This window comes from Mytilus trossulus, chromosome 10 (genome assembly GCF_036588685.1).
Source record: "Mytilus trossulus isolate FHL-02 chromosome 10, PNRI_Mtr1.1.1.hap1, whole genome shotgun sequence".
Lineage (NCBI taxonomy): Eukaryota > Metazoa > Mollusca > Bivalvia > Mytilida > Mytilidae > Mytilus > Mytilus trossulus.
The window spans coordinates 31671964-31696413 of NC_086382.1; the positions used below are offsets into that span (position 1 = coordinate 31671964).

Below are 24450 nucleotides of genomic sequence, written 5' to 3' on the forward strand. Positions count from 1 at the left end.
AAAAGCCTCCGTTCAACACATTCATAAAAATGATTTCTTAAAAAATTGCTTAAGAAAGTAAAGACTCTAAGGAGCACGTGTCGCTCACCTGAATCTTTCACAATAGCCTTTTTTTGGTAAGAATAACAAAGGGGAATAACTATTCAAAGAGTAAGCTGATAATGTTAGCCATGCTGACATAGTTATTTGTAGATCCTATCCTGCAGCGCGGATAATTATTCCTTTTCAAAGATTTATTTGCTATAATTATAGTTTTTAAGATAATCGGCAAACAATACAATAAAATGTTAAAAGTAATCATTTAGGGCAATAAATCCAATCAAAATGCTTGAAAGCACTGAACGGTCAAGATTGCTTAGATTTATCAGTGTGAAGTACAATTAAATATTGCATTGGTTGTTGTTGATTTAAAAGCTATTCTATGCAAAGTAAGATAACTCAAGTTTTTAAAGAAGAGGTTAACAATGACTAACATACCCCATGTGGGGGCTTTTAGTGAAATAAAATGTTTTATGACATAAGTTATATTTTTAGAACAGATATAAGGGGCCTGCACCTTGCAAAAGTTACATAATTTTCTTGACAAGTGAAACATCATTTTGTGCCTTGAATATATGATTATGCACCTATGAGCATATATTACATCGATAAATTTCTGCAAATATTCATGGATAGTATGTATAGAATGTTATGATCAATGAACTATATTTTGTGAATCAAAAAAGGTAGTGATCAGCCTTGGAACATTAAGATATCAAGTGAGTCCAATAAGTTTTTGATTTCATTTCAAGCAATTTTTACCTATAAAAGAGGTTGCCAAACATTACGGCCAGTATGTTTTATTTGTGAATCTTGTCTTGGTGGTCAGAAGGTGATTTTAAAAGTTAGTATATTTCTGTCACAGTTTTAAAGATAAAGTAAAAAAAAAAGAAAGGGGACAGCAATAACTCCTAGATGAAGTCGAATTAAAATTTTGGTTATTTTACTTATTACAAGATTTTGCCAAGCTCAATATATTTGCAATTCAAAGTTTGGATCTATAGATAATAATTTTTAAGATAAGATATGAGACAAAACGCAAAATGTTGGTAAAAATCACTGTAAGGCAATCACGCCACGACTGATAATTTCTGATTATTTTTGCTAAGTTTCTGTCCATAGATAAATACTTAAGATATTTGGCATGTTTAGTTCAGAAATGATAAAATACATTATCTAAGGGAAATAATTCCAATAAAACGTCGTCTGACAGAGTTGATGCAAAACAAAATGCTAGAGATCAACATTCTAAACAGTTTTGCGCATCCAGATTTTCAAAAATAAAGGCTTAACTTTCATTTTGCTCCTATGTTCTATTTTTAGCCATGTCGGCCATCTTAATTAGAAAAAAAAGACGGGGTATCATCGAACCATCTTTTAAACTAAATACCCGGCCATATGATGAGTGTGGCCGGTTTTGGTTTTAGAGGAAAAAATTTGGTAAAAGTAAAAAGATGACGGCGACGTCCGACAGACGACGACGACGAACGACGGATGCCAAGTAATGAGAAAAGCTACATTTTCGTATTTATCATTTAGTATCTACTTGTCTTTTTGGTGAGTGTTTTGTAAGCAGGAACCGCAAGTTTGTATATGGTGTGTGCGCTTTGCATGTAAGCGAAAAAGACCAAAGCAAAGTCGGATGTGTTCTTAAATAAGTAATTACCTGGACAAGTAAAGGTTGTTTTTACTTTAATATTTCAGATGCTTAATTAGTTATTGCACAATTAGAGTCCGTGTCACGTGTCAGTAATCATTAGTTTGACGACAGAAAAATAAATATTTGATTCAAAATACATTTTTACATTACTCTTTCCTTTTATGTAATAACATTAATTTCATTTCTTTGTTCTTGTATAGTATTTCTATCACAATATGCATCCGTTTAAAATAAGGGTTGTCACAAGTTATTGTTCGTCTCAGAATTATAATTCACAAAAGAATGTCTTTGTTCCTAATATACATTATATAAACAATTTCCAGTCTGTTGAGTTATTACTTATGACATGTAACAATAAGCATCACGATGCATTTTAAAATCATTTTCCTCACTAATCTAAAGCAACATTTACAACTTTGTTGATAGCGAACACAAAAGCACAGTATATGTATAAAAATAATATTTATCCACAATATTAACATAGTATAGCCTTTAAAAAAAACATGCATAACTATGTTTCTTGATCGTTGTCTTTTTGCAATTCATCCATCATTTGACGACGTTTTGCCTTTGCGGTTATTTTTTGTCTTCGCGGATCACGTGCTGGACTTAGACCAGTAGGTGGCAGGCCAATAGGTTCGCCATTATTATTTTTCATTTTTGGATGATTTTCTTTGTTGTCTTTTAAACTTTCTGTTTGCAATCTTGCTTGCACTGATTCTTGCCTTTTATTGTTATTTCTGTCTTCTGGTATACTTAAATCACATTTTGCATGATGTCTCCTAGAATTTTTAGCGGTTTTGATGACTAAACCGTCCATTGAACGCGAAAATTCCTGCAATTGCTTAATATTGTCCTCATTGGGTTCGTCTTGGACGTTTTCTTCGTCAACTTCCGTAATTTCGTCAAATGTTATTGGCTGAGTCTTGTATCTACCACACTTCCGCTGTGCACGAGATCGTCTGCTAGCCCTTGACGGTACCTGTGGGCAAAATTCTGGATTTAAATGGAGTCGTGATAATCTTTCTGGGAAATGAGTTTCGAAATGGAACAACGGGTCGTGCATTTTTGGTGATGTCATTTTATGTAACCATATACCTAAAATAGATAAAAGAGAACGTGAAAAAGTAAGAATTATAAGAAATGCGTTATTAACTTTTTGTTTGCCGTAACTAACACGACGGGTACAACAGGTGGATCAGATAGTATCCCCAATTTTGTAGAGAGTTCTCAGCATTGAGTTTTTTGTGTTGTTCTTTGTGCTTTACGGTGAAGTAGTTATTTTAGAATAAAAAAAAACTTATATTATGTAGCTCGTTTTAAAAAATGCCAACAGCATAATATAACTAGTCTTTTGCAATAACCTTTAATAACCAATCATTCCAAAATCATAAATTGAAGAGAAACTGACAAAGCCGTGGCAAAGAATATAACACAACCGAAACGACAAACATGTCCGCACAACACTAAATGGGGCTACATAAATTCTACCAAAAACTTGGGTTATTTCACGTGCTTCGGATGGATAAGCATAATTATCCTACTCTTGAAATGACGACCAATTGTTTTTCGGGGAAGGGTCGTAGTGGGAGGCAGGATGATTTTGAGAATAAATTAGCCTGGTCAGTACTAAAAAATAAACACTCGTGAACAAGGCTGAATAAAAAGGAATATTTTTAAATGGTCAATTCGGATATTACCTCCTGACCCTTATCGCCACCTAAATATCAAGGATGAATTATATATGTTCATGTCCTTCACATACAAAGTGGCTCTAGGTAGTTATTTAATTTTATTATTTATTTTTTTTTTTTTTTTTTTTTTGCAAACATATAACAATTATATAGATATCATTTTTTCAGTTTGATAGACAGATGTAATGCCAAAAACGTATTATTCTCAACATTCCAATGACTACAAATAACACTGAAACTATCAATTTTTGACATTTGGCATGCATTTTATTGTGATGCATACCAAAAACTCGTAGAATCAGCGGTAAGAGCAAAAGTTCGATCATTTACATTATGTCTGAAACAGCTGTGTTTTGTAAAAACAAGTGTGTATTATAATAATTAAATTTACCGAACACAAATGATCTTACCTCAGCAAATATCTGTGGTAAGCAAAAAATATATATAAAAAAATTGGTTTGTAGCTTTGAAACATCCTTTTAAAAGTATTGTCGACATATGAAAATTGAATTATTAACTTTGAAGTTCATGTCATATAAATAATGAATTGACAAAGTTATCACTTGTGAATAGAATATGAATAAGCACCTTACGTGTTATAATAAGGATGTATGTTAAATTTGCAATATACAAGAACCGTCTAGTCTATAATATTGTCCATAAAAAACCTGATTCAAGAAAGAGAATATGTTTTATTAAGACCGGTCTTTTCAAAAATATTCAAATTATTTATCTATGTTAGAGGTCTACGAATCTCTGTAACTTAACTAATTCAATTGTATCACGTAACACTATATATATACATATAATTGATTTCAACCCTGAATATATATGTTTCAGTAGATGCAACAAACGAAACAGTCAAATCATGTTATATGTATAATTCGCAGACTATGCAGCTTTGAAAATGTGAAATGAGCTTCAATCTTTCTTTTTAAAACATTCTAATATTGGTTATAATTTTACAATAGGGTTTACCCAGTTGATTTTCAAATATCTTCCAATTTTCAGAGAAGCTAAAGCTGTGATTCAATCCGGATGAATGGTCAATACTTTTGAAGGGTGTCAAGAAGGACCTTTAAGGATAATACGACACGTGCCAGATTAGAAACATGATTGAAGCATCTGCAATCTCTCGCTTGATATGGATGTTCGTATTACAAAGTCTTTGTTTTAGAGCTTTCTGGATTTCACATGACTTTCGTAGTTTATGTGCACACTTTCCTTTCTGTAATTTATGTGAACAAATGACGTTATGATGTTTATATATGAACAGTTTTTTTTATATATGAACACCTGACTTTGTGTTGTTTATGTGAAAACTTTCCTTTCTGTTGTTTATGTGAACACATTACTTTCTGTTGTTTATGTGAACACATGACTTTTTGATGTTTATGAAAACATAAATTTCTTTGTTTATGTGAACAGTGTCCTTTCTGTTGTTTGTGTGAACACATAACTGTCTTATTAACTTTTCATACTGGTCTTTGCGTATCTGTTTTAAGGAAAGTGGGTTATTCCAATATTGTATTTCATTTTCTTTTTTCATTCGGTCTCTCCCATATATACATTCATCTTTCACACAAGAACAAAAATTTAAAAGCATGGATACTGCAACAACAATACGTTGAACAAATAGATGCAATATCAACGACAAGTCTCATTAGCAAACTGGTATACATATAACCGTACAAACCTTTAAAAAAAACAATATAAAAGGGTGTGGATGGGGGTTAAATGATTAAGGAATAATGCCCTTAAAATATGAAGACTAGAGAATCACGGGCATAAAAATGAAGATTAGAGAAAAGAGGGGTTAATTGTGGGAAGATTAGAGAAAAAAAGGGGTAATTCTTTTGAAAATTAGAGAAAAAAAGGGGAGTAAATTAAATGTTTACAGAATAGCATACTCCCCCCCCCCCCATCCAGACCCTCATATACATGTAATATGCAGTAATCAGACTCGTATATTGAGAACAATACAATTATGCTGCAAGCACAATAAATATCAAGTTGACTATGGGGGAAGTGTATATTGAATCCACTCTTAGACTAAAGTCTTTAGTACAAGTGTAAATTCTACACTTATATCTAATCAGATATATTGCCTCGCCAATTTCTGCAAATTACCAAGTTGATGTAACAAAGAAAATTGGATCACTTGAAAGATTGTTGATTGACAGCTCGTACTTAAAAGTATAATTATCTTTTAACAACTAATAGAAGTTGTGCCAGAACTGTTTCAACAGATTGTAGAATAGAGCAATGATCGGCAAGGCCATGTGATGGTTTTGTTTTGAGTTACGAAGTTTGAATATTAAAACCTCAGTTGATGATGAGGCCATTACACTCTACACAAAGAAGCATAAATTAAAAAACACCTGTTTCACAATAACAACAAATCGAACACACTCCTCATCACGAACACACGTCTCTAAGAGCGCAATCATTGACCTTCAAAAAGGGGGAGGGGGTGCTGAGTCAGATTTCTTTCGCGCAAAGCTCGAGTCTTTTTTTTTATCAACATTTAACACTTTGAGGTATGGGTCTAATGGTTGTTACCTTTACAAACTTGCGCATATGTTCCTTTATTGTTTATCTATAAAACAGATATATTATGCTCCAAATACCACATGAGGAAAAACGAGGCATTAAAATATGATAACACAAAAGATAAATCAAAATATACAAAACCATAGAAAAGAATATTATTGTCCAGGAGAAAATTTGACATGACATGAAATTCGACTGAAATGGAAACAAAGATAAAACTCCAAATGACATCAATCTGAATTACAGGCTGCTGACTTGGGACTGGCACATACATACAGAATGTGGCGGGTTTAAACATGTTAGGTATCACAACCCTCCCCTAACCCGGAACAGTGGTGTGACAGTACAACATAAGAATTAACTATAAAAATCAGATGTAAAAGCTTAACTCATCAGATGGATACAAATAGAAATACATATAACAAAGTGGACGTGGCCGGGTACTTGTTTATCCAAACAACAAAAAGACACTGAGTTCTAGGATCTGAGAATTCAACAATGTTATCATCAATACCGAATAGTCTGCTATGAAAGGTAGTAAAATGACAAAGGTAAAACAATCCAAACGAGAATGTATGACATTTCCACAGCCATTTAGCAATGGTTTATACTGTAAACAATTACAGCATTGTTTGCGAAGACGGAGAATAGATATTGAAAGGATATATGACGGACGATCTAAGATAATAGAATATCATAAAAAAGGATATAAAACTAAAATATAAATTCAAAATAAACCGATAAAAGCGTATTTACCTTGGTTCTGTTAAACAATGCTATATTTTATGTGGGATTTTGAAAATGGAAATTGGGGAAAAAAGGCTGATTGCACATGTTAAAATCAAAACACGCTAGTACAATGTTCAAATCACTCTCCCTACTGTTTTTGCAAGTTGCTAATTTCAGTTTGTTGTGCCAAACCTTTGATAAAATATTTTAACGTAAAATAATATCAGCAAAATATTACTTCACTGCAATTACTGGTGATTAGATTTTTGGCAAAATTTTCGTTTTCAAAATATTGATCTGATATCGCACTTAGCTTCATTACCAAACAACAAAGTTGTTTACAATAAGTACAGCTGTTAGTCGTTGTTCTACTGAAATTCTATGGGAAATTTAAATATTGATCTATACTTTTGACTTCTCATTTGATATAAAAGTTGCCTCTTCCAAATACTATATACAATGGAAAGTGATGTTAAGGATGTTTTCTGATCTTATTTTTGATTTTTTTACAGATATTCGGAATCCTATAGTGCTTTCCATGTAGGGCCACATAAAAATATTGCTCACTCAATGAAAGCCTTATTTTTAATCTTAAAAAATTGAATTCTCGTTATTGTTTAATGTTTTCCTTATTATTGGAAGGACAAAAGGTGTCAATGTTAAATCTACGAAGAATCTAAAGAGAATCATTTCCCGCCAAATCTTCAATGGCTTATATCTCAAAAACAAGAAAACGGAGCTTTTAATTTTTGCCTGCCTTTTCTAGTTCCATTATCTCCATATTACTCGTCTAATATTTTCAATGTTAAACAGAATTTTAAAGCTGGAAATTCTAAAACAGAGAAGCGACCATCCTTCAGTGTAATATCGTTCACTGAAATTGAATATTTATAGCACCATTACCGCATTGTGTTTACCATTCTATCATGCCTATAATCTTTTATTCTCGCAAGTGGGTTATGACAATTACGAGTGAATTATAAGACCTACATTTGGCATACTGACAAGTTGGTAATAAAACTCTTTAGAAAACGCTTTGTCTTGTTACCAGAACTCTGTTTATTCTTAACAATTAACATCTTGACATTGGTATTCTACCAGAAAACACAGCAATAAAAAATCGTCTGCAGGTGGATGTTTATAAGCTCTAGATCTTTGATAAAGAAGGGTCTGGATTTCATTTCAGTATTCGTTAGAGCTAATTTCCTAATGCATGTAGAGTAGGACTTTGGTTAACTTGCTTGCTTTGTTTGTATATTGTACAATTGTATTTGGGATGACATCAAAACAAATTTGAATATAACATGTACAGGTTTGACTGTGCCTATCATGGCAATATTGTTTGCAGATGTCAACTTCAATTCCAGTGCTTGAGCAAACGTTAGAACAAACAAATCAAGCAAGCCAACCAAAGTTCAAATCTACATGCATTAGGAAATTAGCTTTAAAAATAAATGTTCGTCTCTTCCTAATTATCCTGTTTGTTCTGTACTTTTCGTCCATTATTCTCTACTCTTTATTTTCTAACCGCATCTAGACCCTCATCAGGCAACACGAGCACTGAAGAAACCGTTAAAACATAATTTAAACGAACAAAAAGACACGTCGTGAACAATTAAAATCATACTGTATTTCGTTTTGTTTTTTTCGTGGTTCCATATCTGAATTTTATCTATACCCCTTAAGCTTTCTGTGCCTTTTTGTGATAATGCGGCGTAAAGCAACCAACAATTAATCAATCTTAATCTTTCACTATACCAAGTTGCATGCTTTTACCACAAAGTGATCAATAATTCTGATATTCGCTAGACTATATATATATATGCGTTTTGCCTAAAATTGTTATTTTTTTCAAAATCAGCTTGTTTTGTATTTGTTCGATGCATAGTTAACAAATGAAAATAGAATGAATGGTCTTTGGCTGTCATCAATTTCATAACAACAATTAATTAATTTGAATGATAGATGTTTTGACAGCAATGTCATCAAATGACGTCTTTTTTAGTAAAAAAAACTATTGTGTAACATTGTTATTAATACACACACGATATTGACCTAATGTATATTTCTGACGTCCGTTTGTTTTAAAGACTTTAAAAGCCTAGTGTTTATCTTTCTTGTCTGGATTTTCAATTTGAAAAAAAAAAAAAAATTCGGGCGGAACATCCAGACGATATCTGGGGAATATCCATTTTCTATTAAGGAAGTTCGCTACTCAGTTTCTAAATAATTAGCCTTCTATATTACTGGTATATATTGGTAGGGGATTAATTGAGGAATCAAAAAAGCAAAAAAAAATAAAGGTCAATGTGCTTGAGATATAATAGTTATCAAAAGTACCAGGATTATAATTTAGTACGCCAGACGCGCGTTTCGTTTTCATAAGACTCATCAGTGACGCTCAAATCAAAATATTTATAAAGCCAAACAAGTACAAAGTTGAAGAGCATTGAGGATCCAAAATTCCAAAAAGTTGTGCCAAATACAGCTAAGGTAATCTATGCCTGGAATAAGAAAATCCTTAGTTTTTCGAAGTTTTGTTAACAGGAAAATTATAAAAATGACCACATGATTGATATTCATGTCAACACCGAAATGTTGACTACTGGAAATTGCATTTTTTTTATTTATTTTTTTTTGGGGGGGGGGGGGTAATGTTTTCTTTTGATTTTTCATAGCTTAATCATTGACAAGTTAAATTTTCTAAAAAAAAATATTATGAAATAAATCAGACTTTTACAAATGGCTTATTACTATACATGTAAAAGATTTATAAAATTAAAAATGGGGGTCAATGGGCAATATTTTTTTAAGGCATTCAAATAGATAAAACCAGAGGATATAAAAAATCTGACAAAATTCCAAAACATGTAAAGCGAACATCCTTAAAAGGTGTTGCATTTGACTCTTGAGCTAAGTTAAATATTTGTAGAAGCTGATATAATATTTCTATTACACATTGCAGTCTTTGATTGGTATAGCTTTGATTTTACACACTATTTATTGTAAAGATGTGCATACTTAAAGAGCTATGCTCTCTTTGAAGTTTTAAGACAAAAAAATTTGCTAATATATTAGTGCAATTTGCATTTGCAAACTTCGATACAGCTCACACTAAAGTTCTGTTCACATGATTTTGTTTAAAGTTTCTCTTTTTCACGTATTTATATATATAACTTAACATACTAATCTATGAATGATTGTTCTATATAACATAACTTAACCAGATGCTCCGCAGGGCGTAGCTTTATACGACCGCAGAGGTTGAACCCTGAACGGTTGGGGCAAGTATGGACACAACATTCAAGCTGGATTCAGCTCTAAATTTGGATTGCGATTAAATAGTTGACACAGCATAGGTTTCTGACACAGAATGAATGTGTTCAAATGAACTCAAAATTTTTGTTTTCTCTTAGAGCAATTCACTATGCTGTTGAATATTAATCCTCTCAAAAAAATGTTTGAAGAAATTTTCTTTTTATTTATGAAATTTCAAATGAGAAAAATTGAACCCAATTTTTTTAATCACATCCCCCTTTCCCTTATTCCAAAACTAATCTCAATTAAAATTTCTAATGGAGTTTGCAACAATAACTACTCATTTAAATACATCATAAAATATTAAGATGTAAAAAAACTGCTTGTTATCACTGAATGGTAAAGATTATTTTAATTTATCAGTTGGTAGTAAAAAGTGAACATACATTGTATATTTTATATAACAAAGATTTAAGTTGATTCTGGACAAAGAAAGATAACTCCAATTAAAAAAAATCTTGCTATTGCACAATATTTTGCAATGAGATATTTCTTGCTTACTATTCTGGACAAAGAAAGACAACTCTAATAAAAAAAAAATTAGCAATTTCACAATATTGTGCAATTAGATATTTCTTGCCATTGTGCAATACTTTGCAATTGAAAAGACTTGCTATTGCTCAATACTTAATATAATAATTTTAGATCCTGATTTGGACCAACTTGAAAACTGGGCCCATAATCAAAAATCTAAGTACATGTTTGGATTCAGCATATCAAAGAACCCCAAGATTTCAATTTTTGTTAAAATTAAACTAAGTTTAATTTTGGACCCTTTGGAGTTTAATGTAGACCAATTTGAAAACAGGACCAAAAATGAAGAATCTACATACACAGTTAGATTTGGCATATCAAAGAACCCCATTTATTCAATTTTTGATGATATCAAACAAAGTTTAATTTTGGACCCCGATTTGGACCAACTTGAAAACTGGGCCAATAATCAAGAATCTAAGTACATTTTTAGATTCAGCATATCAAAGAACCCAACCAATTCATTTTTTGTCAAAATCAAACTAAGTTTAATTTTGGACCCTTTGGACCTTAATGTAGACCAATAAGAAAACGGGACCAAAAATTAAGAATCTACATACACAGTTAGATTCGGCATATCAAAGAACCCCGATTATTCAATTTTGATGAAATCAAACAAAGTTTAATTTTGGACCCTTTGGGCCCCTTATTCCTAAACTGTTGGGACCAAAACTCCCAAAATCAATACCAACCTTCCTTTTATGGTCATAAACCTTGTGTTTAAATTTCATAGATTTCTATTTACTTATACTAACATTATGGTGCGAAAACCAAGAAAAATGCTTATTTGGGTCCCTTTTTGGCCCCTAATTTCTAAACTGTTGGGACATAAACTCCCAAAATCAATACCAACCTTCCTTTTGTGGTCATAAACATTGTGTTTAAATTTCATTGATTTCTATTTACTTAAACTAAAGTTATTGTGCGAAAACCAAGAATAATGCTTATTTGGGCCCTTTATTGGCCCCTTATTCCTAAACTGTTGAAACCAAAACTCCCAAAATCAATCCCAACCTTTCTTTTGTGGTCATCAACCTTGTGTCAAAATTTCATAGATTTCTATTAACATGAACTAAAGTTATAGTGCGAAAACCAAGAAAATGCTTATTTGGGCCCTTTTTGGCCCCTAATTCCTAAAATGTTGGGACCAAAACTCCCAAAATCAATACCAACCTTCCTTTTGTGGTCGTAAACCTTGTGTTAAAATTTCATAGATTTCTATTCACTTTTACTCAAGTTAGAGTGCGAAAACTAAAAGTATTCGGACGACGACGACGACGACGACGCCAACGTGATAGCAATATACGACGAAAATTTTTTCAAAATTTGCGGTCGTATAAAAATGTAAGCATGATAAGTTTAACAGCCTGATTATAAAATATTACCTGAATATGTTTGATTGGAGTACCTAAATTCGATTTATACTTATGTTTGTGATATGTATTTACATATTTTAAAGTAACGTGCCCGCAATGTCTATTACTAATTGTTTCAAGAAAGTATAAAGTAGACAGTAGGTACCCATTCTAGTTGGGTATAGCTAAACGGCGGAAACGGAAAACGGAAAGGAAACGGAAACGGAAACGGAAAGAAATGTATCCCATTCTAGTTCTTCTCTAAGACATGAGTCATTGAGATCAAGGGTTAAGATCGACTAGAAGTATTTGAATACGAATAACACCAATACAAACTATTGACTTTTCTTTAGATTGTTAATTTTCGATAGTGTAACACTGCAAGATCTTTTATCTATATGAAAATAAGGAGATTTGGCCATGTATATTATTGTCAAAGAGACATCTTGCATCAAAGTTCAAATGGCGTTGTTGTATGTTTTAATACTTCTTGTGATGTATTCGAAATATTTTCCTCAAGTGTGAAGCACTCAATGCCCCTTTACCAATACAAGTTCTTTCTCTGGAAGCACAGGAACAAATATGCACATGCTAATTTAATTAAATAATAAATATTATTTATACCATTATGTTTTTTAAGGGAAATTAATAGTAATTCTGGTCAAAATGTAATGGGTGACCGGTTAATGATATGTTTATGCTTAGAATATATTAATAAATAATAATAGACTTATTATTTTTGAAAAGCTACGTGTGCGTTACGTAAAGGTACATGTATCATTGTTATTACATGTTATACCATGTGATGGAAATAAACATTAATTATGGCAGGTAATGATTCTTTTGTATTACATCACATGCTACCGAATTAATTGTATGGGGGTGTTTACTGCACTTTTGGACAAGTGTGTCTATCCTTTGTTAGCACGTCCCCTCTTAATTAAAAACATAGTTCTATAATAATTTCAAGATGGCGCTTGAATTTTCAGTTGTCTTTCAAAAAGTTGGCATATTGTTATATAAAATATAAGCACACGTGTAGATCAACAGTAAGATACATTGTTTTCTATACCTTGACTTCAATGTGTTCTTTGTAATATACAGATCAAGGCCCCCTACATGAATTGTATAAATAGAAAATAGGTATTGTTTATCAACGACACTATTTTAAGACACTGCTGATTTTTTTCTACTTGTTTTTTTCATTCCTTCGTATCGAGCAAATGAAATAAGCCTGATTAGCTGATACCTTTTTCAAATATAATAACAGCATATTGTTAGCAATGTTTTGATTGCCATATCATGTATATGCTTTATGCAAATACATTCATTCATACATTTATTCAACAATAATATTGTTAATAGACACTGCTTTTTTCTCTTCTTGCTTTTTTCTTTCCTTATTATCGAGCAAATGAAATAAGCCTGATTAGCTGATACTTTTTTTCAAATATAATAAGAGCATTTTGTAAGCAATGTTTTGATTGCCATAGCATGTATATGCTTTATGCAAATACATTCATTCATACATTTATTCAACCTCTGGAAAACTTGTTTTACTCTTGTCACAATCTTCAGTGGCGGATCCAGGAATTTTCGTAAGTGGGGCCCACTGACTGCCTAACAGGGAGTCCGCTCCAGTCACGCTTCAGTGATTCCCTATATAAGCAAACATTTGTTTTCTCTCAATAGGGGCGGACCGGGCCCCCTACGCCACCCCCACCCCCCTAGATCTGCCTCTGATCTTCGACAATAATCCATATCACAGTTTAACATAAAACAGTCTGATAGCAGTAGGGCAACATTATTAATAATCATGTTTGCGTTTACACCATCATCCTTGAAAGTGCAAAAACAAAGTAAGGTTTTCGCCGTTGCCTACGTATTTAACAGCAAAATTGAAAAGGCATCAATCATCATTTTTACGACATGTAATGTTTAGTCGTTTATGAACGAGCACTTATTTTAATAATGCATGTTATCTTTTTTCATCTCTTATATACACCTATGCTAGTACAAAATACAATGCTCTTTCATTTCATCGATTATTTTTTAACACAGATAAAGTTCTGATTAGTTTTAAGCTGTTCTGGTGAAATCCATTTTAACAAAAAGGTTTTTATAAATTAAAGATTTAAGCCCTGTGTTTAAAGATACAAAAAAAAACATCAAATAAAATTGAGAATGGAAATGTATGTATTTATGCTGAGTTAACACGTAATTCGAATTCGATTCGCATTAACTAATTCGAATTAGTTTAATTCGCATTCGAAACGTTTCGCTTTACTGTCCTAACGACGTATTTCTAATTGCGAATTAGTTAATTCGAATTAGCCAATTCGAATCAATTCGAATTAAAAAAAAGAAGAGTGTGTGAACGCGATTAGCGAATTCGATTCGCATTCGATTCGAATTCAATTCGAATTAAAGGTACGTGAGAACGAGGTATAAAAAATTTGACATGAAGTATGGTAGCAGAAAATTGCAACAACAAAAAAACAATAATCAACAGTAGCATTCACACGACTGTTTAATATAATATCTTTGAGGAATGTTCATCCATATTATATGTTATTATGTACAGCAGGTACCAAATTGAAAATGTTTTAATCCCCACCCCACCCCCAAACCCAAACCCATGTGTACAAATCTGATATTTTGCTTTAAGAGAGACATGTTGAGGATACAAACATCATATTGGAGCTAGAAAAATGTTTCAGGTAAACAATGCAGATATGATCTGCCAAGCCATAGAAAGGCCACGATGGAAAAGAAAGAAATATTAAGATATCAAATGGGGCTTCTTCGAGAGGTCATGTAAAGAGGAGGACAGTTAAACAGAATACAAAAGATGTTACGTACATGTAGCACGTTTAAATATGTTTTGCTGGTCTACAGTAATACCACAGAAAAAAATGAGAAACTCTGGGCCAAAACCCTCAAAACTATAACAGCTGGCTTTACCTTTCTCTTTAAAATTTATCTTTTATAATTGAATTAAACGAATAAAGACATTTCCACAATAACGATCAAATACAAAGATCACAACTAATAAAAAAAAAGTTATACATAGGTTAAAAAACTTACTGCTTATCATTTAAACTGCTGTCATTACGATGAATATCCAACACAATCAACAATCAGTTATGCAGACCACGCACAATTGCAATATATATGCAATTGACATGCCTCGGAAATTGACTACTATCCATGACTAATTTATAGGTATAGTTGTACTTATACATAAACAGGTAATCATTCACATTTGTATTTGTTTTTGTTTTCAGCAGATGTATTTTATACAGCCTTGACTTTTATCAAATCAAACTGTAGATTATTCTATTCAATTAGAAATGAATAATGTAGCTTTTATGCTAGATGAAATATTATTGGAATCGTATAGACATGTTTCTGATAACAAAACTGATCGATTGCTACAGTAGGAGTAGACTTGCTACATGTCCCTTCCTAATTATGTTTTTTCTTCTTTTTTTTTCAAATTTGCACCTTTAATAATTTTACTGCTATAACTAGGAGATGTTGAATATACTGACATCTCCAAGGGCAATCAGTAGGCTGGCACTTATTAGTAAACATATAAATTAGTAAGAGAGAAATAATAGAAAGCAAATTGTATCAAGTTAACAGTAGTAGCAATCCTGTCATTTCTTATTTTCAACATATTTTAACAAAAGACAGACCCTTAACTAACTATGTACTTACATTGTGGCAGAAGTTTTTGAAAAGCATCAGCGATGATCTATAATGAATTAAATACATATCCCGATATATCAACTTTAAATAACGGAAGACCACGCAAATTTAAAAGACCAATTAAATCACCTGTAGTAATGGTTACCTTTAATTAGCATTTCGCTTCCCTCAGTAGAGACAAGAAGCCCTTTCAGAATAAAATATAGAATAGAATGATTTTGTTCCCCAAGTTAGGACCCCAAGAGATCATACGTACAGCACATAAACAATATAATTTTAAACATTTGCGGACAATGATATATTTAATCTAGACAATAGACAAGTAATAATAAAAAAACGCTTAAATCAACTACATGTTATAATAAAATTAATGTTATGACGGTGAACATAATGACCCAAGTGCACCAGGCAGGTGTGTTATCTCTTCCGATTAATAATATAAAACTACAAACTTTAATAGGTGACCAATAAAATATAAGGTATATAGTATAATAAAACAAGGGTGGCCCGTCAAGCGACGAATATCAAACGAAAATTGTCAACCCTAAAACGTTTTATAAATTTGCGCTCTCATTGAAAAAAGAAACATCTCTGACTACTAGTATAACCTTTTTTTGACGGGCAATAAATGAATATTATGACTAATCTACATTGAGCTCCAGAATCCATGCTTAAGCTACATGTACTTAATCGAACTATCATTCATACATTTAGTTAAACATGAGCATCTAAGTTTGATCTACGTAAACATCTACTTGGAGAATTTTTTTTTTTAAAGATCAACTCTTTTTAGGTCATTAAAATTACTCCAATAACGAGTCTATTGACTATTTTTCTTAACTTTATTTTCGGGTAGAATTTGTCTTGCTGGTTTTCCTTTAATTGTTCATTTTTTTATTTTTATTGTTGATTCATTATTTTTCGTTTGATACCAATTTTCATGGATTTCGTGGGTACAGGTGAACCACGAAGTTAAATGTTCAACGACAGATAGTTTCAATACGCTTTGTATACAGTGATTGGCAAAACCACGAAATCAAATATCCATGAATGTGCATGTGTTTAGCAATCAACGAAAATTGATACTCACGAAAATAATTGAATCCACAGAATTATGATTATGAAAAATGTGAAATCCATGCAACATGTAACGTGTTAGAAAGGTTCTATGCAGAACTTTTTTTTCAATATGAAGAAAGAAAGGGATCACAAGGACAGAATTCTGTTTTTTTACTGTACGTAGTGATCAAACATGCAATTCCCCATATCACATTTTACCAAAGTTTACATGTCAACACTGTCAGGAATAAAAATCCATAGAAACACCGACCAAGTTTACTGAATAAATACTTTCGGATTTTTATCTGAACAGAGAATAAAACAAAAATAAAGTAAGACGTAAAATGTGTTATAAATCTAGGAAGAACCGTCTTCTTTGAATAAGAAAACATGCTTTATTATTTGTAATCAAAAGCAGAAATGGTTATATCGATTTCTAGCTATTATTTATCATCCTGTATTATTAATCAAAGAACAGGAAAAGTAGATCATTAGCATATATATAATGGTCGTTCGGTGCATCTGATGTAAACAATATTAAGATGGTGGATTGTTTATCATTGGTGTATGTGTTTACTGTTTACAAACTATATGGTACTCTTCGACCTTCGATAGGTCGATTCTTGATTTCTGAGGATAATTAATTTAGGCATTTCAAGATAAGGTTAACAGAGTTTCGCTTGTAAGTCAAGTTTTCAATCAAGATTTAGTTCTTGGCTATGCACTAGGTGTTGCGAGAAGATCCAACAATATTAATCATAATTACTAAAAGTATAAGGATGCAGAATTAAAAATATCGTTTCCATTATCATTGCATAATTTTCAAAGTGTTGCTCTTGCAAGTCAAATCAAGATTTAGTTCCAGCTAGGTTATGCACTAGTTGAAGCAAAGAGATTCAACAATGCTAATCATAATTACTCAAATGTCAAGAGATGCAGAATTTAAAAACTGGTTTTCATTTTCATTGATTTATGTTTTGTCATAACTTTCAAAGTGTTGCGCTAGCTCGTAAGCCAAGTTAACAATCAAAATCAAGGTTATATGCACTAGTTGCAGCAAGAGATTATCATTCAACACTATTAATCATAATTACTAAAGTGTCAAAAGATGCAGAATTCAAAATATCGTTTTTACTTTCATTGACTTATGTGTTTGTCATAAATTTTAAAGTGTTGCACTTGTAAGCCAAGTATTCAAACAAAATTAAGGTTAAGGTTATCATGGTTATATGCAGTTATAGTTGTTGGAAAAATATTCAAAAATGTTAATCATCGTTGCTAAAGTGTCAGGGGATGCAGAACTTAAAAAATCGTTTCCATTTTCATTGATGTGTGTGCTTGTCTGACTGTCAATTATTAATTGTGAGAATGTTATCAATATCCCTTGTCGCATACGTGCATTTGATGATCAAAACGTGTCCCGCGGTTTTAGTCTCAAAGGCACTTCGAGAAAAGTACATGCATTCCCCCAAAAAAGGTTGTCATGCGCAATGTATTAAATCGGTATTGACGTTTATCTTGTCTCCCGTGTGCTCTGCGTCAAAATGTCAAACTAAAGGTTTCCGATTTATAGTGGTGAATTGACTTCTGATGAGAATAATGGTAAAAATGGCCTGCGTTTCTTTTTTAGATTATAATGGTTTTTTTGGGGTTTTTTAGAGGTAGATCATGTTTTATAATGTACTGTGCTTTTGTTTTATCAATTATAGCCTTCTGAGTCTTGGATAATGGTGGGTTTTGTCTTGTTGGTATCATTTGTACGTGTAATGGACCATTATGGTGTCAGTTTGTTTTGTTTTATGTTACTTTTGTTCTATTGTTGTAACTTTTAAGGCTTTGGTTTATATGATATAAGTAACAAACAGTTTATAAATGTCAACATATTCAAGGTCTTCAACAATCATAGGTAAAACTCTATAACAATTAGTTCTCTCCCTTCTTCACAAGTTCGATCGATTTTGAATGAATTCAGATCGATTTGTTTATGTGATTTTATGATTTGATCGTTGTCAGCACCTTTGACCATAGTTAGCCTTCTTCACTTAGGCAGTGGAATAAAACATTCATTTCCCTTGACATCGGGAGATATGAAGATTTAATTGTTCACCCTCGAAAAATCATATTTCCCTCGGGCAGAGCCCTCGTGAAATAGGAATATTCTTGGGTGAACAAATCTTCATATCTTCCTCAGGCACGGGAAATAAATGTATAATGTTTAACGAATACAAGAGATAAAAAAAAAGTGTGTATGGTATCTATTGCTTGAGTCCAACACTTCCGCCTCAAATCGAATATTAAGTAGCTATGGAAGGACATTGTCTAACCAATGTTATTATATCATGTCGTGGCGTTTTTTGCAGTTTGTCGACGAGTTGTGAGTTTATATATCCATATAATTACATTAGATGTATGTTTCATTGTAATACGTTATTCTGATTGGCTAATTGCACATCACATGTTATTCCGTAAGCAGTTGCATGAGACAATAACATTTCATTCATGATGACACGAGGTCCCACAATAAAGTGCACAGGTGAATTCAAAAATTTAACTTCATGAAAATCGTGTTTTTATAATCCTAGCTAAAAAATGTAATTATAAGTATTGAATGCTTCTTTTTGTAACTTTATATGGTTGTAAAAGCGGTCAACGCTTTTACACCCCAATAAATTTACAAAAAGAAGCATTCAATTCTTAAATGTATCTTTCGTCTCTTTTTTTAAGAAATTGTGAACGATCATAAAACACCATGAATGTTTAGGTAAATAGATAAATTTACTTCATTGTTTTGTCTCGTATGTTTTCTTGAGCAAATTTAATTTCAAAACGTGACATTTTTCAAAAAATGAAAATAGAATTGCCCGCTGCAAGCATAATTTTTATCATAGGTATGGTTACTTTGCAAATTTCTTGGTTTTCCCAAATCAATCTCATAGGTAGGTCATAAACATACTGTTTCTGCGTCGAATTTTTCAGGAAATAATCAAACCAATTATCTTTGAAATGCAAAACTTTTGTTCTAATTAGACGAAACTTGCAATTAGGGCAGAGTAATTTGGCATATCCACGAAAAATTGGCAAGATAACAAATTGGTAGTTATTAATGAAGATAGAAAGAGTATATGTAAACACTGATCAGTGATATTTACTTCATCAAAGATTCTACAGCATATTTTTTTAGTCGGTTTGCGACAATACATAACAGATTTTGGGCTGTCTCCTCCGGCATCTCCACAAAACAATATAAATCGTTTGACCCATTATTTCGTAGTGCATTTCTTTTAGACAATAAGTTGAGACAAATTGTATCAAAATTATAGAAAAGACTTTAACTCAAAATATGGACACGTGTATCATGTGTATGTTAGGGAGGTCAAAATTCAGATTGACAGCTTCAGACATTCTATATTTCGACTTTTGCACCAAACCTGTACTTGACATAAAGATTTAGCACCCACATTTTTTTAACATGTCGTTCATCTCACATCAAATATTTAGAAATGAATTGGGAAAAATTTCAAGTTTCACACTAGGGACAATAATCGTAGACAATAAAAACAAAGGACGATAACTGTTTCCTCGGACCAATTGAGCCACTTCACGTCTACTCATATGCATCATATTAGTTCTGAAATGTTTCTTTACCAAATTTTTAATTGCAATTCTGTTCCATCCCAATCCGTTAAATGTGTCCCCTTTATTTACATTTATCTAATTTTGAGTTAGAGTAAACAATATTAGAATAACATTACTTGGACTAAGTGTGTTAAAATGGACTTTTAATATTAATAAAATAATCGGCTCTCGTTCAGATAATTTTTTGAAACTTAGCTCATGTTTTAGCTCTCATTTACAGCAAAACATCTTGTTGTCTTTCACATCACTACAAATCTTTTGACTATCTCTCGTTCAGATAAATCTCTGTTATCATTAAGTTATAACATATTACATTCAGATGTAAAAGTAGAGATGCAAAAAAATAAATCAATTTGAATCACCACCCAAAAGATAGGAAAACCATTTAACAACCTGTCAGAATCCGGAATCATAACATGTCTATCACAAAGTACGTTTTTTGTTACAATTTATGTCTTATGCAGCCTTTTTATTATATGAAACTCTCGTTAGAAGATAAAAGAGTGCATATTTATATCTGCACATGTTCTTTAATTTACTTATCTGTTTACCTGAATGACATATGCAGACTCTTGCTGTATAATTATATCGGCTTGTAATAATGACGTAATTTTCAAAATGTCTTACTTCAAGTCTGTTTGAGGACAGATATGCAGTTCAATATTAAGTTCAGACAAAGTATTTTTCGTCTCCAAAATAACATAAAGACAGCAAAAAAAAACCAAGCACACGTTTTAAAAAAGTGAAGCTATGTAAATGAACGCCAATTGACTTCTATGTTATGGTTTATAGAGGTGTTACTCTGAAGTGGACGTAAAGAACCAGAGGCGACAAACAAACAATATGACCTTCTAGAAAGTTCACTTGAAGTCAGGTAAATGCATATAAATAAAATGTATTTGAATTCATTCGCAAACAAATGCATCTAAAATGATAACGAATATGTGAAAAACGAAGGCAACTTTTAAATGTATTCGAATTTATAAATAGATTTTCATCCCAGTTTTTGGTGGGATTCGTGTTTCTCAGTCTTCTTTAGTTTTCTATGTTGTGTTTGGGTACAGTTGTATGTTTGTCTTTTTGTTTCTTTTTAAGCCATGGGTTTGTTTATTTTCTACTTATTATCAGTTCGAGTGCTCTCTGGTACCATTCGTCTCTCTTTTAAAGAAAGTTCTGTCTTGACACTGCATGAGTGAATGAAAAAGACAGTAATGTGAATAACAATAACTAATTAATGAACAGATTTTGATAAAGGATGTATGAATGTCTACAAGTGTTTCCAGTTGAATAGGTATTCTTACTGTGTCACTCATGTTTACTAACAACATTGCCAAATCCAAGAGTAATGCATGCAGTGCTTTGAATTGAAAGGTCATTGGCAATAGGTAAATCGGTCGGTATTGCCGTTTCAAAACTTTGACAAACTGGTATAAATGGACAAAAAAATCACGAACCTGTTACCTTTATCAATTTGAATTGTGAAGAGTTACTCGAGTTTACTAACAACTTTGTCATACCCCAAGAGTAACGCAGTACTATGTGGTCTTGACAGATCAAAGGCAATAGATAATTCGGTCATTTTTAAACGTTTACAATAGAGTACAAACTTGTATAAATGATCCCAAAAAATCGCGACCCTTTGAACTGTGAAGAGTCATTGTTTGCTAACATCTTTGCGGAGCATCTTTGCCATTTCCAAAACTGGCCAAGCGCAATGCAGTACGTGGCCTTGATAGGTCATTGGCAATTGATAATTCGGTCAGTATTTCTGTTTTCAAAATTTTATCATTTAGAGTACAAACTGGTTTAAATGGACAAAACAAACGCGACCCTGTCACTTTTATCAATTTGAACTGTGAACCCAGAGGCGTGCTTCAGCTAGCCCCTAAACAACAATATGTACTAGTACAGTGATAATGGAAGTCATCCTAAACTCCAATAAATACCAAAAAAAATAAAAAATAAAAATAATACAAGACTTACAAAGACCTATATCAGTGAAGTTTACTATCCAGAAAGTTAAATTCTAGTTTAATCTGTTGTTCATTGTAAAACGTACAGCGAACAATACTACAGATATTTCCATGATGATAACAAGTCACAAAATAAATAAGCTAATAGTATAGTAAAATCTGTTTAAAATGTGTATTTCATTGATTGATCGTTTAACTGATTAATTGTTTGACTGATGAATTCAAACAAAGAATTGAATATAATAATTCACATTTATTTGGAAGCCAGTTATACAATGGCTTTATACTCGTAGACAAATCTGATTCAGTAAATACCCGATATATTACTTCAATCTTTTAATTATTCTGCAAATTCTTTTTTCGTTTTTGAAATTAACATCTCTAATACTAGTACGCATTAGATGAAAGGCTATGATAAGATGAAGTACACATATTTACAAAATATCATATTTATAACGCACTAACCTTTTCAATTGCAAAACAATATATGTAAAATATCCCAGGTAAATATTTTATAGGAAATGTTTACATGCTAATTTCCACTTCAATCTCAAAAAGATTATCTCTTGAATCGAAAGTAACACACGCTTCTGTCTTCAAGTGATGTACAAAAATGCCTACGATGCAGTAATGCAATGAAGATGTGCGTTGTGCACTATCTCTTTCTTTCGATTGTTAACAGTGCGCAATGTGCTAGTCGTTAATTGTAAATTTTGCTTCAATGTGTTTACATTCCAGACGATAACATATATAATACTAACACATAACCCAGGGGCTAAGCTTCAACAGTAGTAGATTTCACAGAACATGGCTATAATTGAACTTGAGTGCAAAACATTATTATACTGTGGTTTTATTTTTCGTTACTACTAATTTTCGTGGATTTCGTGGGTACAAGGGAAGCTCTAAATTTAAATGTTTTACGAATTTTAGAAAGGAATGGACGCAAACTTTGCAAAAACCACGAATTCAAATATGCAAGTTTTCCTCAATCCACCATAATTGGTATCCACAAAAATAATGGATCCACAGAAGTTCAATATAGCAAGTGTTTTATAAGATTGTTTACCTTGAATAGCAAATACGAAGCATGTCCTTTCGCACAGTCAGTTAAAGTGCTGATTTTTAACACAAAGTCTGGGGTTTCAGTCTTAAAGGTCACGGTGTTGTTATTTTCTGGTAATAATCATGCTCTCTTATTGGAGTTATCGAAACAAAATATAGAAACAACACCAAAAACCTTCTCAAAGGTAATAAGAGTGATCATCCAACAAAGTTTTGTGTTTTGAAGGGCATATTTATTTTAGTGCGTTTATGGTTTGAAATGTGTCTAGTATGTATATGTCACCAGTGGCGGATCCAGGGAGGGGGTTTTCGGGGGTAGGAACTCCGAACGTCTACTTTTTTTGGACGATAAATGCATTTGAAAGGGGACATGTGGTTGGTTCCCCCCTTTTTTATCCTGGGTTGGAACCCCCCCCCTTTATTTTTAAATGGCTGGATCCGCACCTTATCTTATTCCTTACATTCTCATAACTAGGGTGACCTCTCGTGACAGAGGGTGTTTCTTAAAAAGAAGATGTTAAACCAAGGGTTCAAGGTAGTTCAGATAAAGTCATCATTTCTAACGTTTTACGGACAACATCATAATTTGTAAGCGGAGCAATATCTGCCTACGTACCGTCCTTAACACATAATGTTAGCTCTGTTTATAGTTGATATGTGTTGCGCAGTACGCAGTATTTATACTTCGTTGCGTTGTCTTGCAATCTAATTAAAAACCAATCTCTCATCGCTCCCGTTTTCTGATATGTCCCACGCGACATATCAGAAAACGGGAGCGATGAGAGATCGGTTTTTAATCAGATTGAGAGTCTTGTAGACTGTTTTCTTGTCTTCTCGTCAGTTAGTTTTACATGGTGTGGTCTGTTTTTCTGTAACATAAAAAAATGTTATTACCCCCCCCCCCCCCAAAAAAAAAACCAACAAACAAACAAAACAAACCAGTATCGTTTGTACTATTTAACATTTCCGATGATATTAATATACTTTTGTTTGCTTAAATTTGAAACAGAAATGGAGTGCGATGCAAGTCAATAAGGTTTTTGCGTAGGTTAATAAATCGGATTTAAATATCTATTACCAGTGCGCATACCATGCCATGTAATCTGTATCAGCTGATCTTA

General features: G+C 32.2%; 1 protein-coding gene across 2 annotated transcripts; it reads right to left on the minus strand.

Annotated features, from left to right (window-relative positions):
* Positions 1 to 1714: 1714 nt before the first annotated feature.
* On the minus strand, positions 1715 to 22961 carry LOC134687211 (uncharacterized). Of its 2 annotated transcripts, none has more exons than XM_063547335.1 (2): positions 22730 to 22961; positions 1715 to 2797 (listed from the first exon to the last, which is right to left on the minus strand). In XM_063547335.1, exon 2 carries the CDS (start codon positions 2778 to 2780, stop codon positions 2211 to 2213), a length of 570 nt encoding a protein of 189 aa, XP_063403405.1. In that variant the 5' UTR covers positions 2781 to 2797; positions 22730 to 22961; the 3' UTR covers positions 1715 to 2210. The 2 variants fall into 2 exon arrangements, with proteins under 2 accessions (XP_063403405.1, XP_063403404.1); XM_063547334.1 differs by lacking the exon at positions 22730 to 22961 and adding an exon at positions 14970 to 15123.
* Positions 22962 to 24450: the final 1489 nt, after the last annotated feature.